Source organism: Littorina saxatilis, linkage group LG1 (genome assembly GCF_037325665.1).
Source record: "Littorina saxatilis isolate snail1 linkage group LG1, US_GU_Lsax_2.0, whole genome shotgun sequence".
Classification (NCBI taxonomy): Eukaryota; Metazoa; Mollusca; class Gastropoda; order Littorinimorpha; family Littorinidae; genus Littorina; species Littorina saxatilis.
Genome location: NC_090245.1, coordinates 88806325 through 88822608, shown reverse-complemented (window position 1 = coordinate 88822608; position 16284 = coordinate 88806325). Strand labels below are relative to the sequence as shown.

Genomic DNA, 16284 nt, shown 5'->3' with positions numbered 1-16284 from the left:
GCATCATGTGTGTTATGAAATGACAGAGTTTGGCTACTTTCAGAATTTTAACACAAATACACACGCAAAACATACATATAAAACAAACACTCACACGCATGTAAACACACACACACACACACACACACACACACACACACACACATGCATGCATGCACGCACACACTGACACACACACACACGCACACACACAAACACGCACACACACACACACCATACACACACACGCACGCACGCACGTACTCACGCACGCGCGCACGCACACACACACATAATCACACAAACACACGCACGCACACACGCCCTTCCTTTCCACCCCCCTCAGCCCCCACCCCCAAGCTTCTGGAAAAAAAACCAAAATGCTGCAGCTTGTGACGCCAGATGGGGGAGGCACAACCTCCTCGCGGCTAACCACAAAAAGCAATCACCTCATCAAAGACAAAACCGCTCATCAGTTAAACGCCTCCTCCTTCATTTTCCCCCTCCTTCCCTCTCTCTGGCCTGACGATGGCCAAGTCAACTGTCGCTGTGAACCTCCGTCGTGTCATTTTCAACGACCGCAATTCTCTCCCTCCCCCAGTCTCCCAGCGCCCCCGCACACGCAGCCTTAACCGCCCCGCCCCACCCCACCCCACCCCCCCTCCCCCCAGCCTTGTCTTAATTTCCAGACCACGAGTCTTTTTAGTACCCCCATTCTCATCGCCAACCACAAAGTCTGTTTGGTCAGGCACTGAGGGGCTGGCGTGGAGGGAGACACAACCGCAAACCATCCCGGCTGCGTGTTTCCCTTTGCGCCACCATGATCTAATTACCGGTGCTGGTGGCAAAGGCTGGACCCCGCTGAATCATTACCCACCCAGCCCCTGGAGGGTTAAGGGATGGGCTCAAAAAACATTCCCCCTTCCACGACCACCTCCCTTACCCTTAATAAAATTAGTTTTAATCTCTGGGAGCTAATCAATCAAAAAGCATTACTTGATTAGTGGCACTGGCAGTTGCCCCTCAGTCAGTACCCTTTTGGCCGACGCACCCTGTTTAGAGGGGGCTGCGGTGAGAAAACCACTGAGTGAACGATGAGCTAACTCAGACTCCCTGCCCGCTCTCTACGCCACCCGGGGACCTTTCTGCCTTTCTTAGCATCCTCCTCGCTGGCATGACGACCCGAGGTTCAAATCGTTAGACCCTTCGGTTCCAAGGCTGTGGCGAAGAAACCGCAGGGTGAACGATGAGCTAACTCAGATCCCAACCCACTTCCCCAGCCACCCGAAAACCTTTCTGCCTTATACCCTGTCGTATACCTTGCGCCTTTCTCAGTGCCATAACGACCCGGGGTTCAAACCGTGCCCAGGCTGCAGCCAGGAAACCGCTGGGTGAACGATGAGCTAACTCGGGCCTCATTCCCCATTTCTCGGCCACCAGGGGACCTTTCTGCATTAATTTTTCCCCTGCACTCTCCTTCCTGTCATGTCGATGTGGGGTTCAAACCGTCGGACCCCTCGGTTTTGAGGCCACTAGACCCTATCCATCCCCCCCCCAACCCTTCACCTCCCTCTGCCGCCCGGGAACCTTTCTGCCACGTCCCTTGCACCCCTCTCGATGCCATTTCGACCTGGAGTTCAAACCGTTAGAACCCTCGGTTTCGATACCGTTAGATCCCTCTCCCTCTCTGCCGCTTTCTGTCTCCTCCCTGACACCCTCCTCGCTGCCATGACGACCCGGGGTTCAAACCGTTAGACCCCTCGGTTCCTAGGCCGCCAGACCCCGGACCGTGCAATCATGGGGTGTGACGGAACACCCCCACAAAACGTCACCCCACCGTCTTTATTTTACCCGTGGCGAGGTCGATTAAAGCTAATTGAATTTCTCTGTGTGCAGTGAATAGGGCAGTGCTGCTTGAGGGGGGAGAGAGAAAGGGAGAGGGATCGACGCTTCGACAAGGTCTGACGTTCACTTTGTGGTGGTGGTGGTGGTGGGTGGATTAATGGCCAACGAATATAATCTGCAAACGGTGTTAGATTTTTAGCGGCAGTTTCTTCAGTGTGTTTCAGGCCGCCTGACATGATGCATTATTAGTTTTCACTGTAGAAACAACGAAAAAGAAAAAATAAAGGAAAATGCGCTGGAAAATGATTAAAAAAAGAGTAGACAAAGGAAGCCGAAAATGGTGGAGTTGGAGGCTTGGTGGGAAAAAAAAAGGGGGGGGGGGTATGATGTATAAGAAAAGCTTATAAATGTTATAGGAGAGCAAAACAGACAAGCCACAATCCGTTTGACGGACAATTAGTCTTGCACCGTGCATAATAACTGACAATTTGAAGTATCTGTATTTCTCTGTTGCATATGTTACAGCCTACAGCAGAGTGCATAAAAAGGACAGCATGACTCAAATTCCCCTTTGAGCTGTCTTTGTTTTTATCAGTGTTGTCTTTGACTGCCGTCGCAGCTGTTCCAGAAATAATGAAAAATACATCGCAGGTTAAAAATTGCATTAGCTAGGCTTTTTATTCATTTTTATTTTTTACAGAAGGATAAGCTTCTGTCCTGGCTAACAACCCATCTCTTCTTCCACGTCAACGTCCACACTTCTTCCTTTTTCCAGCCTCTCTCTCACATACACCCCCTCCCCCCCCCCCCTATCCCATATTTGCCCACATTCATTCCCCAAAGTCCACATCCAACCACCCCCCCAAAAAAAAAAAAAAAAAAAAAAAAAGTCAGAAAAGAAAAGAAATCTGGCCAATCTAACAGGAGAACAGCAGAAGTCCGTGTTGCTAGCCACTTTTGCCGGCGTTTAGTTGGGGAGATCAATGTCGTGTTTACAGATATTGGCCGTTTTGGCTGGCTAAGTTGATCAGTCCCTGGCGCGTGGAGGATCAAAGGCAGAAACTAATTAGCCGAAACATGCTCCCCCGCTCATCTACCCCTAGCCCCCCCCCCCTCTGGCTCCCTTTCTGGTCCTGGCAACCCTGTTCGGGCCAATAAGTTATCCACATCAAATGGAAAATTGGTCACATCAGACTCCGAGTGCCGTTCTATTGGATAAGGAGCGGGTATTTTTGTCTTTTTCCTTCTTATTATTTTTCGCTTATGTTTCTTATTAATTTCTTCGTCTTTTTTTTCCTTCTTTTTTTTGGGGGGTGGGGGGGGGGGGGAGGGGAGGGGGGGAGGGGAGGGAGGGGAGGGAGGGGATAATATAGCGGTAATTGGAGTGATGGTATAGCGGTGGAGGGTGAAGGTAACACCGGAATGAGGAGCACAACTGATACCGTTAGGGCCAAAAGTTACTGACATCAAATAGAAATTTAGTCACGTAAGACTTTGAGTGCCGCTTTATTGGATAAGGAGCTGTTTTACTTGTGTGGTGGTGTGGTTGTGGTCGGGATAGGGGTGGTGACGGGTTACGGTAAAAGAGGAGCAGAAGGAACGAAAATACAACGTTCGGGCCAAACAGTTGCCGACATGAAATTGGAAAATTAGTCATATAAGACTTCGAGCGGTGCTGTGCAGAATAAGGATCTCTTGATTTTTTTTAATGTTTTCTTGGGGGGGGGGGGGTGTCTTTTTTACATGGTGGTGGAGATGAGGGTTGATTGTGCCATAGCGGCAATAAGAGGAACGAAAGCGACGCTTTTCAGACCAAAATATCAAATAAAACATTGGTCACTGATAATTATCAGACTCCTGGCATCAAGCAACACATTCCGGATGTTCTAGTAAGGTGCCTTTGTAATTTAAGTTGGAGAGAGAGAGAGATACGATATTTAGTAATAAAAAAAAGCATAGCACACAATGGGGGCAAAAGTGATTTACATCAAAGGGTAATATTGACACTATCAACTCCACTTGGTGCATATGATACTTGTTGGGAGAGAGAAATGTGTATGTATGTATCACTTTTTTCTCTCTTTTTTCCCCCAGTGATTTGGGCGATGACGCGCGGGTGGGTGGCAGCTAAAATCCACAAGCCTATCTTTTACCGGCAAGGTAGAAGCAATAGGGTAATTTTTGCAATAACCTGATTGAAGTATCTCAAACAAGATCGCATAAAACTTCTTTCTTGTATATATTTTCCACCATACATTCTGTAATCAATGTTCATAAACAGGGACTGGTAACACATGTAGCTTAAAATACATGGACAGGCAAAATTAGTAATAGACAAAATGTTCCCCATAAACAATGTAATAGAAATATCTCTTTGTTAGATGTTTCGTTGTTGTTTGTTTATAATATCAAAGAAGATGTCAGACGTGTAATTGTTTCTTTTCCACGTTTTGATCGTAACTATGCTGAATCAGATACGAAATTAAAGGAACACTACTAGAATATAATCATATTAGCACAACACGTAAACACTGTATACGCAAACAGCATACAGCGGGGATAACCTTCATCGCCGAAAAAAAGTCCAACTACTCGATATCATTTTCAAATTTTCATACACAGATAAAACTCAAATAAAGTCACACGATAGCATTATACATTTAAACTAGAAGTCTGACCCGCTTACGTCATACATTTGACATCATTACGTCATAAATTCGACCTCAGTATGATTGCACTATCTCCATGCCTCTCTCCTTACTTTCCTACCCTATCTCCAAGGAGACGAAACTCTCGAAAACTGGCGGAAGTACACCAGTCACCTTTGGCTGAGGTTCAACGGTAAATCACCCCTAATTGACTGTTCCAGGGAGGAGGGTGACTGATGAGAAAATTTCATGCTAACCGCCGCAAAATACCTTGAGACTAGCTCCGTCTATAACCTTCGTGCACATTTTGTGGGGATCATATTAGAATTACCTCGTGCAGAGAAATTAGTTTTTGAGCGGGTAATGGTTTTAATACGGTATCCTAATAAGTGTGTACCTTCGCCAACAGAATTTATGTCAGGGTAATTTTCGATGGCTAACAGCCAAACGATGATCGTGTCTGATATGACTTTTGGCAGAAGGCCCTCAATTTGCAGCTTCGGGAGTTGACATACGCGTTGGCTGAGTATAGGGAGGTTGTTGGGTTCTAACCGGCGCTGTCGTGTTATCATGCCATTTCCACAATTTTGTTGAAACTTATTTGAAAACTATCAAGGGTGTGCTTTACATAAATCAAAATTGTTATACAACGCAGGTTCTTGCATCTTCGTTAGGGGCTGCACTGTACATACGCTAAGAATGTGTGGCGTGGCTAAGCCTAACGACTGAAAAATCAGGACAGTGTGCAAAAAGCTATCTAAAACTGATTTACAACGTTTAGGAAAGTACACAATTAGACAACTTGGAGTACCGCAGATTATGTTATTTTCATTATACCGACATATACTGTTCAAAAAAAAGAAACGCATAGTTGCTACTTGCCAAATTTGTTTTATTTTTCGAAAAAATTAACAGAAAATCCAATATTTAGATTATTTGTTTGAAATTTGGTATGGACACAGTTGAATGCACACACAGTTCATTTGCATCTTCAAATCAATCAGTCAATCAATACGATTGGGTGCCGAGGCTGTCAAGTCAGTAGGGGGTGTGACTGCCTTGAGCAGCAACAACTGCCCGGCACCTTCTGGGCATGGACTGGATCAGATGCCGGATATCTTGCTGTGGGATGGTGTCCCACTCCTCCTGAAGTGCCTGCAATAGATCGCGGTGATTTGCCGGCGCTTCTTCTCGCCTGCGCACACGTCTGTCCAATTCATCCCAGAGGTGTTCTATCGGGTTCATGTCTGGCGACATGGATGGCCAGGGAAGCACCTGGACATGGTGGTCGGTGAGGAACTGGGTGGTGAGTCGTGCTGTGTGCGGGCGAGCGTTGTCCTGCTGGAATATGGCATCCTGGTCAGCCAGAAGAGGAAGGGCGTGTGGGCGCAGAATTTCCTCCACGTATCGCTGGGCAGTTATGCGCCCTTGGACGTGCACCAGGGTGCTCCTTCCAGCGGTATTGATCGCCCCCCACACCATGACGCCTCCACCACAATGAACGGGTGCCTCATCCACACAGTTGGGCGCGTAACGTTCGTTTACTCTCCGGTAGACCCTCCTCCGACCATCATGTCGCTGGAGCAGGAAGTAGGACTCGTCGCTGAACCACACGTGTCTCCAGTGATTCCGGACGGTCCAGCGAAGGTGCTGGTTGCCCCACTGCACTCGGTTCTGGCGATGGCGGCGGGTGAGGACAGCTCCTCTGTGAGGTCTGCGAGCTCTCAAACCAACTTCATGCAGGCGGTTCCGCACGGTCTGGTCCGATAATCGGTGTGGCCCGGGGAGAGCCTGGACAGAAGATGAGGCCGACAGGAAACGATTCCGGAGGTGGCGGAGCCGTATGAAGCGGTCGTGAGCAGCAGTTGTCGCCCTTGGTCTTCCCGCTCGTGGCAAGTCAGCAACGGAGCCAGTGGCTTGAAACCTGACCCGCAGTCTACTGATGGTGCTCTGGGACACGTGGAAGTGCCTGGCGATTGCACTTTGACTTTGGCCTGCTTGTAAACGACCCAATGCAATTTGGCGGTCTTCTCTGCTCAATCGGGCCATCTTTCGTCGCTGAATTGTCGTCTGATTTCTTTGTGGCGAACAATCCGCTTTTATGGGTTTTGGAAGACATGGTGAGAGCTCAATATTCCCCGAGTTTCACGAGATTACACTGAAGCATGACGAGTGGTCATGCCAAATGAGCAATTTTGACATTGTAGCCACTGATAACGCATGCGTCACGTGCAGAGCTCACTTGTGGCAATGGACGAAAGGTCGACGACCAGATAAACATTTTCTGCAGTTTGGTGGATATCCTTGTAGCCATATAACTAAATTAACCAAATATTACAAGCTATGCGTTTCTTTTTATGAACAGTATACATTTCCGCTTCGGTGAATATTCACGTTGCAAAAACAAATACAAGAGGGTGGGGTGGGGGGTGGTAAAAGAAACAAATAAGTGCTCTGCATACCTGCCTAACTTCGTGACTTTTCTCTATATCCCCGTGCACACAAACTACAAGTCTTGCCTAAATCAAGCAATAAAGCAATCAAGCTAACAATAAATTGAAGTTACTCGTGAAACACACACACACACACACACACACATACACACACACACACACACACACACACACACACATACACACACCCAGACACACGCACGCACGCACGCGCGCACACGCACACACACACACACACACTCACACACACACACACACACACACACACACACACACACACTCACACACACTCACACACACACAACCGATAAAAACGGGTGCAGTTTCAAAATGAAAGACCATGCATGAAGTGTGACAGAAATCCCCAAACGCTGACCTGTTCTCTGGACTGGGCACTGGACAGCCTGCTGATGTTGCTGACTGTCTCCTCGTCCGACGATTCTGAGTCCGACTCGTCTACTGATGGCACAAAGTCTGGAAGCACATGTAACTGTACTTACAGGTAGGATAGTTTGTTATTGAAAAGTGCAACACGTCTTGGTTCATTGTAATTACCGTAAGTGTAACATAGTTTGTTGTTGAAAAATTGAAGAAGTGTTGATTAAATTTAGTAAAAAGACAACACATAATCTGCATGACACAATGATAAAATTAAGAATCCGTACATAAATGATGTTCATCAGCGACAAAGAACAAAAAACAATTTGAAAATACACACAACAAAAACACGTTTAATCCGTTATGATCAGTTACAAACAAGTAATATGATTCAGAATCGATAAGCCATGCAAACGACGACCACACAAAGTACAAATAGACTAAAATATAAATCATGAATGTAAAATAGAGAATGAGCTCTCCTGAAATAAACAAACCAATGAAGCAGATCGCCAACAAACGAATTGGCCGACAAACCAACAAACACACACAGAAAACGAAAAAAAATGGGGGGAGGGGGGGGGGGGGGAGTAAATTACTAAAGCAATACCAAAAACATCAACAAGTAAAAAAAAACAAAAAAACACCGCAGACTTTAGAAAAAACATAGATGTGATACAGTAATAAATCCTGTTGTCATCATTTTCACGAGTTTTCATTCATGACCAGCTGTGGAATAAATAACACTGTTCTCCATGTAACAAATCGAGGTGGTGAATGGGTTTGCTCATCCAAAAACAAGTCGCGTAAGGCGAAATTACTACATTTAGTCAAGCTGTGGAACTCACAGAATGAAACTGAACGTAGTCCGCCGCTAGTGCAAAAGGCAGTGAAAGTGACGAGCCTGTTTGGCGCTGTTGCGATTGCGCTGTGCTTTACTGTACCTCTCTTCGTTTTAACTTTCTGAGCGTGTTTTTAATCCAAACATATCATATCTATATGTTTTTGGAATCAGGAACCGACAAGGAATAAGATGAATTAGTTTTTAAAACGAGTTCGGAAATTTAATTTTGATCATAATTTTTATATTTTTAATTTTCCGAGCTTGTTTTTAATCCAAATATAACATATGTATATGTTTTTGGAATCAGAAAATGACGAAGAATAAGATGAAATTGTTTTTGGATCGTTTAATAAAAAAATAATTTTAATTAGAAGTTTCCGATTTTTAATGACCAAACTCACTCATTAGTTTTTAAGCTACCAAGCTGAAATGCAATACCAAACCCCGGCCTTCGTCGAAGATTGCTTTGCCAAAATTTCAATCAATTTAATTGAAAAATGAGGGTGTGACAGTGCCGCCTCAACTTTTACAAAAAGCCGGATATGACGTCATCAAAGGTATTTATCGAAAAAACGAGTCCGGGGATATCATACCCAGAACTCTCATGTCAAATTTCATAAAGATAGGCCCAGTATTTTAGTCTGAATCGCTCTACACACACACAGACACACACAGACAGACACACACACACACACACACACACAGACACACACAGACACACACACACACACACACACACACACACACACACATACATCACGATCCTCGTCTCGATTCCCCCCTCTATTTTAAAACTTGACTAAATGTAAAAAGACAAGTCGCGTAAGGCGAAATTACTACATTTAGTCAAGCTGTGGAACTCACAGAATGAAACTGAACGCACTGCATTTTTTCACAATGACCGTAGTCCGCCGCTCGTGCAAAAGGCAGTGAAATTAAAGCTGTGGTCTATTTATGACTTTCCGGGGCTACGAGGTTGAAAAAAAAGGAATAAAAATCATGTACAGAATTCTGTACAGCAAACGCTACCCGAAACCCCACCTATACGGCGTGTATGACCTTGAGAGCTTCAGTCAACGCTTGAATTTTGCAGGGATAACATCCGGTTTGATAAGATTGATCATATTTTATCTTCAAGAGAGATCAAGGGGAAAAATAAACGCCCCGGCGAAGATTCGAACTCACGACCTCGAGACTTCGTGTCTGATGTCCTAACCACTAGGCTACTGCGCCAATTGAAAAAAAATTAGAAAACATTGATATTATGAACTCATGTTATGTTATTATTGAAGCAGCATGATTTATATCTCTATCCGCCCACTGTTCAGCAGTGAATACATGTATAACTTTTTCTTTGATATCTGTTTTCAAGTGCACAGAGCTTTGGAGAGATTCAATTACTGTTCTTGTCATTTTTCTTGCCTGTTGTAAATAGAGATATCGCAGTTATTTGCATGGCGCGAATGTCGTGTAGCATGACGGTGTAAACATGTACTGCGATTCCGTGAAACATGCTCGCAAATAAAGGCAAATTTGAATGGCAATGTTTACGTTTTTGCAACGCATGAATGGTAATTCAAGCGTAGAATGATATAAAAATTTAAAAAATCTATTTTTGACAACACTGGTGGAATGGCCTAGCGGTTAAGACATCGGCCCCGACATTTCGATGCCCCGAGGCCTTGAGTTCGAATCCCTGCCAAGTCGTTTATTTTTTCTGCTCGATACTTCTTGACAAGTATGCTCAGCTCTGAGAGAGCAAACCGGATGTTACCACTGCAAAATTCAAGCGTTGACTGAAGCTCTCAAGGTCATACATGCCGTATAGACGGGGTTTCGGGTAGCGTTTGCTGTACAGAATTCTGTACATGATGTTCAGCCCTATCTTTTCAAACTCGTAGCCCCGGATAGTCATACATAGACCACAGCTTTAACGAGCTTGTTTAGTGCGGTAGTGGTTGCGCTGTGTTGCATAGCACGCTTTTCTGTACGCTTCGTTTTAACTTTCTGAGCGAGTTTTTAATCCAAACATATCATATCTGTATGTTTTTGGAATCAGGAACCGACAAGGAATAAGATGAAATTGTTTTTAAATCGATTTCGGACATTTTATTTTAATCATAATTTGTTATATTTTTAATTTTCAGAGCTTGTTTTTAATGCAAATATAAGATATGTATATGTTTTTGAAATCAGAAAATGATGAAGAATAAGATAAACGTAATTTTGAATCATTTTATAAAAAAATGATTTTAATTACAATTTTCAGATTTTTAATGACCAAAGTCATTAATTAATTTGTAAGCCTCCATGCTGAAATGCAATACCGAAGTCCGGCCTTCGTCGAAGATTGCTTGGCCAAAATTTCAATCAATTTGATTGAAAAATGAAGGTGTGACAGTGCCGCCTCAACTTTTACAAAAAGCCAGATATGACGTCATCAAAGACATTTCTCGAAAAAATGGAAAAAAAATGTCTGAGGATATCATACCCAGAAACTCTCATGTCAAATTTCATAAAGATCGGTCCAGTAGTTTACTCTGTATCGCTCTACACACACACACACACGCACACACAGACAGACAGACAGACAGACAGACAGACACTCACACACACACACACACACACACACAGACACACATACACCACGACCCTCGTCTTGATTCCCCCTCTATGTTAAAACATTTAGTCAAAACTTGACTAAATGTAAAAACAATATTTGGTGGCTTGTTGTCAGACCGGCATTTTGTTTTGGTCCTCGGGGAGCATAACGCCTTCGGTTTTCATTTTTATCAACCTCGGCCTTGGTCGATAAAGATAAAACCGAAGACGATATGCCCCCCTCGGACCAACAAAAAAGCTTGACTGTCAACAAGCCACCAAAGATCTTATTATACAAGACCCTCTTACCTGGTAGCCCAGTGAGCGCAACAGCGTGCCACGCCCCACAGACCACGTGACGTACTGCACATGAGGGTTCCGGGTTCATACAGTGGGGCTCCACCACCTTGTGCAGGGAACCCATGCCTTCCTGTATCGTGTGGCTGTTCTTACCCCACATGTACAGTCGTCCTGACACTGCAAGGAGAAAACAAAACAAAAAGAAAAACAAATAATTCAGAAGTTTTGTTGTCGTTTTGTTGTTGTAAATGACGTGGATTGTTATTTAGTAAGTTTGTGATTTCTTTTTACTGAGAAATCTTCGAAAACTGTACCGTAGTAAATGTCCCGCAACAGAAACATTATGTCACCACATGACACTTTTTCGATAGAAGTGTTGGTGTTGTAAATGACGTGGGTTTTTATTAAGTAACTTGAAACAAACTTCATCGGAGTAAATGTTCCGCCAAAAAAATAAAATAAAAAGGTCACCACACTTTTTCAATAGAAGGCGGCTCTTGCCACCATAACTGAAAAAAGGCCACCATGCGTATGAAGAGTGTCGCCTTAATACTGTAACGAGAATACCAATGATAATGTGAATGATGGCAAAGAAGACGACGATGAACATACGAGTAACTGTCACGATGACAAATAAGATGACGAGAGAAATGGAATAAGAGAATAGTGAACAACAACAACAACAACAACAACAACAACAACAACAACAACAACAACAACAACAACAACAACAACAACAACAACATAGCATATCATGAAGACGATGAAAATGTAGTTATGATCAATACGACCGTGCGGTAACAGCCCACAACAACATGACACTCATGAACGGTTCTTCAGTTGAAAACGACAGTTAGTGCATGACCCCAAAATCGGACCTCGTCATTGTAAACGTATGAGCTCCATCAGCCCTTCAACTGACAAATGTTCATCGTCCCGTTCCTTTTTGCCAAAAGACGATGTTCTCTTTCTTTCTGTATTGCTTGAAGTTGAGGCAAGCTCTTTACGTGCCGATAGCGTCACGGCAAACAACAAACTCTGATGTGCCTATTTTTGACAGAAACGTGCATGTATTATTATATCGAGTGGACACAGCATTTTTGGGCATAAAACACTATATTTCTTGCCATCAAAACTTTCACCGATTAATTTCCTGAAAGATTCTACCACATAGTGACACCTCATAAAATTACAATGAGTTTTCTTGACGTGACATAAAACTTCAGTCTCAATATATATAAATCCTTATCAATGAATCGAAGAATTATCAGCTGATTAACCAATTTAGTATAACTGTATTATTAATCCAGTTGTAGTTCCTAATCGCCAAGCAACCCTTTCGTCGCCCCACATTAACTCATTAAACGCACCGATCCTCGCACATCCACCGCGGCACGTCCACCGCGTCTTTTTCAAGCCACGGCGACACCGCGGTGTGAGCAATGATGGACGCAAACGCGATGACACTAATGAAGTATGACGTATGATTTGTGACGTAGACGACATAGCGTGGCGGTAACGAGGTCTCCGCGACAGTGACATGGGAAGACCGCGGAATTTATGGCATGGGGGGAGAGTAGGAATAGCATCACGCATTGTGCTGGTTATTAACGGAGTTGTCAGGCGGATGGATGGCACGGGTTGCGGGATGGCTGACAACATGGCTGACACGGTGGGCATCCGTGTGTGCTTTTTTCATTTCCGACTATTAATTATGCGGGCATGAGAGCGGCACGAAAAATAGTTGTTGTCTTGTCCCTTGCTTATTAGTATCATTATGACAACAACAACAAAAACATAATGGAAGACTGGAGAAAAACTGTGTCGAAATACAGGCCTTAATTCTCTTTTCAAGTGCATCGGTGTCAGCTATTTTCGTACTGGATTATAAATAATACGGGCATGACTCGGGATGGCAAGGACAAAGTTGGTTTCTCTCTGTGAATTTATTACCACCACCATTGCTAAACAAACGAACAAAACACACACACACAAAAACGAAAAAAAGGTATGCGAACGGATAGATTACAGTGTGGAGAAAGATTCGTAACCATTCCTTTTCGAGGTGTTAGTTTGTCTATTTGGTTGCTTGTTTGTTTACTTGTTTTTACTTGTGTTTATTTTTGCAAGAAGTTGTCCAATCTTGTAAACAAGTATTCATCTCATCATTTAAAGCAAAGATGAGAATGATTAGCTGTAAAGCCTTTCAGCTTAAAAAAGAAAGAAAGGGTATAACTTTAACTCTCACCAGTGATGACAGCAGAAAAGGCGTCACCACAGGCCACCGATGACGCGCCTTCCTCCAGAAAAGAATGACGCAGTTGTCTTGGTTTGGTGGCCATGACGATGGATCCGAGCCCTAGCTGACCGTCTATTCCGAAGCCCCATGCGTACACCTTGCCTCCCGCTGCAACACACACAAAGAAAACATCTATTAGTGTCCAGTCTGAGAGTGTACAGTCTCAATCGAGGGCATAAGATAAGATAAGATCAGATGTATGTATGGGGCGATTTGTATAGCGCTTGACGTTCTCTAAGCGCTTTACATATTAATTTCTGCCGTGTGAGATGGAATTTTTTACTCAATATATCACGCATTCACATCGGCCAGTAAATCTCAAGCCAATTAAGGCGAACATTTACTTTTCACGGCCTATTATTCCAAGTCACACGGGTATTTGGTGGACATTTCTATCTATGCCTATACAATTTTGCCAGGAAAGACCCTTTTGTCAATCGTGGGATCTTTAACGTGCACACCCCAATGTAGTGTACACGAAGGGACCTCGGGTTTTCGTCTCATCCGAAAGACTAGCACTTGAACCCACCACCTAGGTTAGGAAAGGGGGGATACAATTGCTAACGCCCTGACCCAGGGTCGAACTCGCAACCTCTCGCTTCCGAGACAAGTGCGTTTACCACTCGGCCACCCAGTCCTTGTAGTCTTTCTATGAAAGTAGTGGTCCAGTGAACGATACCTTCCCCCTGTGATCAGATCAGATCAGATCAGATCGGATCATTCTGTATTAACTGTGGACATGGCATATGAGCAAACGGGTAATTGTTTACACACAGCCCACGTAAAAATAAGGACGGCCGCTTGTTCAACATTTATGATAGTTACGATTTTCTCAACGTAATAAAATAAAGTAAGTGAGAGCTGCTTTTGGTGAAGTAGGCCTATCTGTATTAATTCTGGGTTTTTTTTTTTTACAATGAGCTACAACAGGTCTCTTTTTACATTTAGTCAAGTTTTGACTAAATGTTTTAACATAGAGGGGGGAATCGAGACGAGGGTCGTGGTGTATATGTGTGTGTGTGTGTGTGTGTGTCTGTCTGTCTGTCTGTCTGTCTGTCTGTGTGTGTGTGTAGAGCGATTCAGACTAAACTACTGGGCCGATCTTTATGAAATTTGACATGAGAGTTCCTGGGTATGATATCCCCGGAAGTGTTTTTCTTTTTTTCGATAAATACCTTTGATGACGTCATATCCGGCTTTTTGTAAAAATTGAGGCGGCACTGTCACACCCTCATTTTTCAATTAAATTGATTGCAATTTTGGCAAAGCAATCTTCGACAAAAGCCGGGGTTGGGTATTGCATTTCAGCTTGGTGGCTTAAAAACTAATGAGTGAGTTTGGTCATTAAAAATCGGAAACTTGTAATCAAAATTATTTTTTTTATTAAACGATCCAAAAACATTTTCATCTTATTGATCGTCATTTACTGATTCCAAAAACATATACATATGTTATATTTGGATTAAAAACAAGCTCTGAAAATTAAAAATATAAAAATTATGATCAAAATATTAAATTTCCGTAATCGATTTAAAAACAATTTCATCTTATTCCTTGTCGGTTCCTGATTCCAAAAACATATAGATATGATATGTTTGGATTAAAAACGAACTCAGAAAGTTAAAACGAAGAGAGGCACAGAAAAGCGTGCTATGCAGCACAGCAAAACCACTACCGCGCTAAACAGGCTCGTCAGTTTCACTCCGTTTTGCACAAGCGGCGGACTACGGTCATTGTAAAAAAAATGCAGTGCGTTCAGTTTCATTCTGTGAGTTCCACAGCTTGACTAAATGTAGTAATTTCGCCTTACGCGACTTGTTTGTTTGTTTACTTTGTGTTCTTGTGTTCTTTGTTTTGGTGCATGGAATATAATCCTTGAAATGGACATTATGTTTTCTCCATTTGGTTCTTATATAAGTGAAGGAGAGAGCAGTATTTCAGGAAATACCTCACAACAAATGCCAGTAATTTCCAAAAGAGTGTTAATCACAATAGAAATGAATATAAAATACAGAAAAACAAAAGGAGAACAGACCTAAAACAACAGTGGCCTAGCTTAATTTGATCAGTATCCGGGTGTCTTGAGTTCAAAAGGTGGCGTCAAGGGAAATAACAAGCCCTCAAAGAGAGGCCCTGCGAGAACTAACCATGTTGCGTGAATCCAAACATTTTCTTTGATATCCAAAACATAATTGCTCGTAAAGTGCCGTTCACATGGCAGACTTTCAGCTAACTTTCCCCCAACTTTTTTCGTTTGAAAATCGCTCCCGAGTTGTCGAGGCCAAGTCGGCGAAAAGTCTGCCATGTGAACGGCCCCAACGAACTGGCCTTTAAGTCTGGCGAAAACATTGACTTGGAGGCGACTTGGATCGCTTGAAAGTTGGGGAAAAGCTGGTAGAAAGTCTGCCATGTGAACAGAACTTTAGAGTCCAAGTTAAATCGCCTTTCCTTTCCCTATCTTACGAAAGCACAATTCTAAATCGACACCACCACACCACCCTGCCTCCCTCCAGCACCCCAAACCTCCTCTCCCCTCCCCCCCTCCCCCTTTTTTTTTTTAACTCTCGGCCTCGCTCACGCTTGCGTGTTGCTCGAACGAGCGAGTGTATAGCCTGTAGGTGCCCGAAATCTTTTGAAGGATGGTAAGAAAATAGTGACAGTGGGGTGACAGGGACCCTCAGTGACCCGGGATGCTTGCAGCATGCTCCCCCCAAATCACAGCAAAGCCTCGACAATCCCCCGCTCAAACACAACAGGCGAGCAGGGGAAGGGGGATGAATGTGCTCAAGCTTAGTGAGAAAATCCACTTAGTTTTTGTGTGACTAGGAGACTTTTTGTTGGTCTTTTTCTTACTTTGCTTCGCTTGTTCTTCTTTCGCGTCCTTTTTTTGTGTTGGTGGTGGTGATGTGCTAGCTGCTACTGACGTATTTTTTTCCG

General features: G+C 43.6%; 1 protein-coding gene across 3 annotated transcripts in view; it reads right to left on the bottom strand.

The window, feature by feature from the left end:
• Window positions 1-16284, bottom strand: part of LOC138983258 (uncharacterized) — a 137982-nt gene that overhangs the window by 17518 nt on the left and 104180 nt on the right. For all 3 annotated transcript variants that reach the window (XM_070356690.1, XM_070356697.1, XM_070356704.1), the window contains exons 8-10: window positions 13297-13455; window positions 11058-11225; window positions 7302-7399 (exon numbers count right to left, since the gene is read on the bottom strand). In XM_070356690.1, coding sequence (XP_070212791.1) covers window positions 7302-7399; window positions 11058-11225; window positions 13297-13455 — 425 coding nt within the window. The remainder of the gene's footprint in view (window positions 1-7301; window positions 7400-11057; window positions 11226-13296; window positions 13456-16284) is intronic.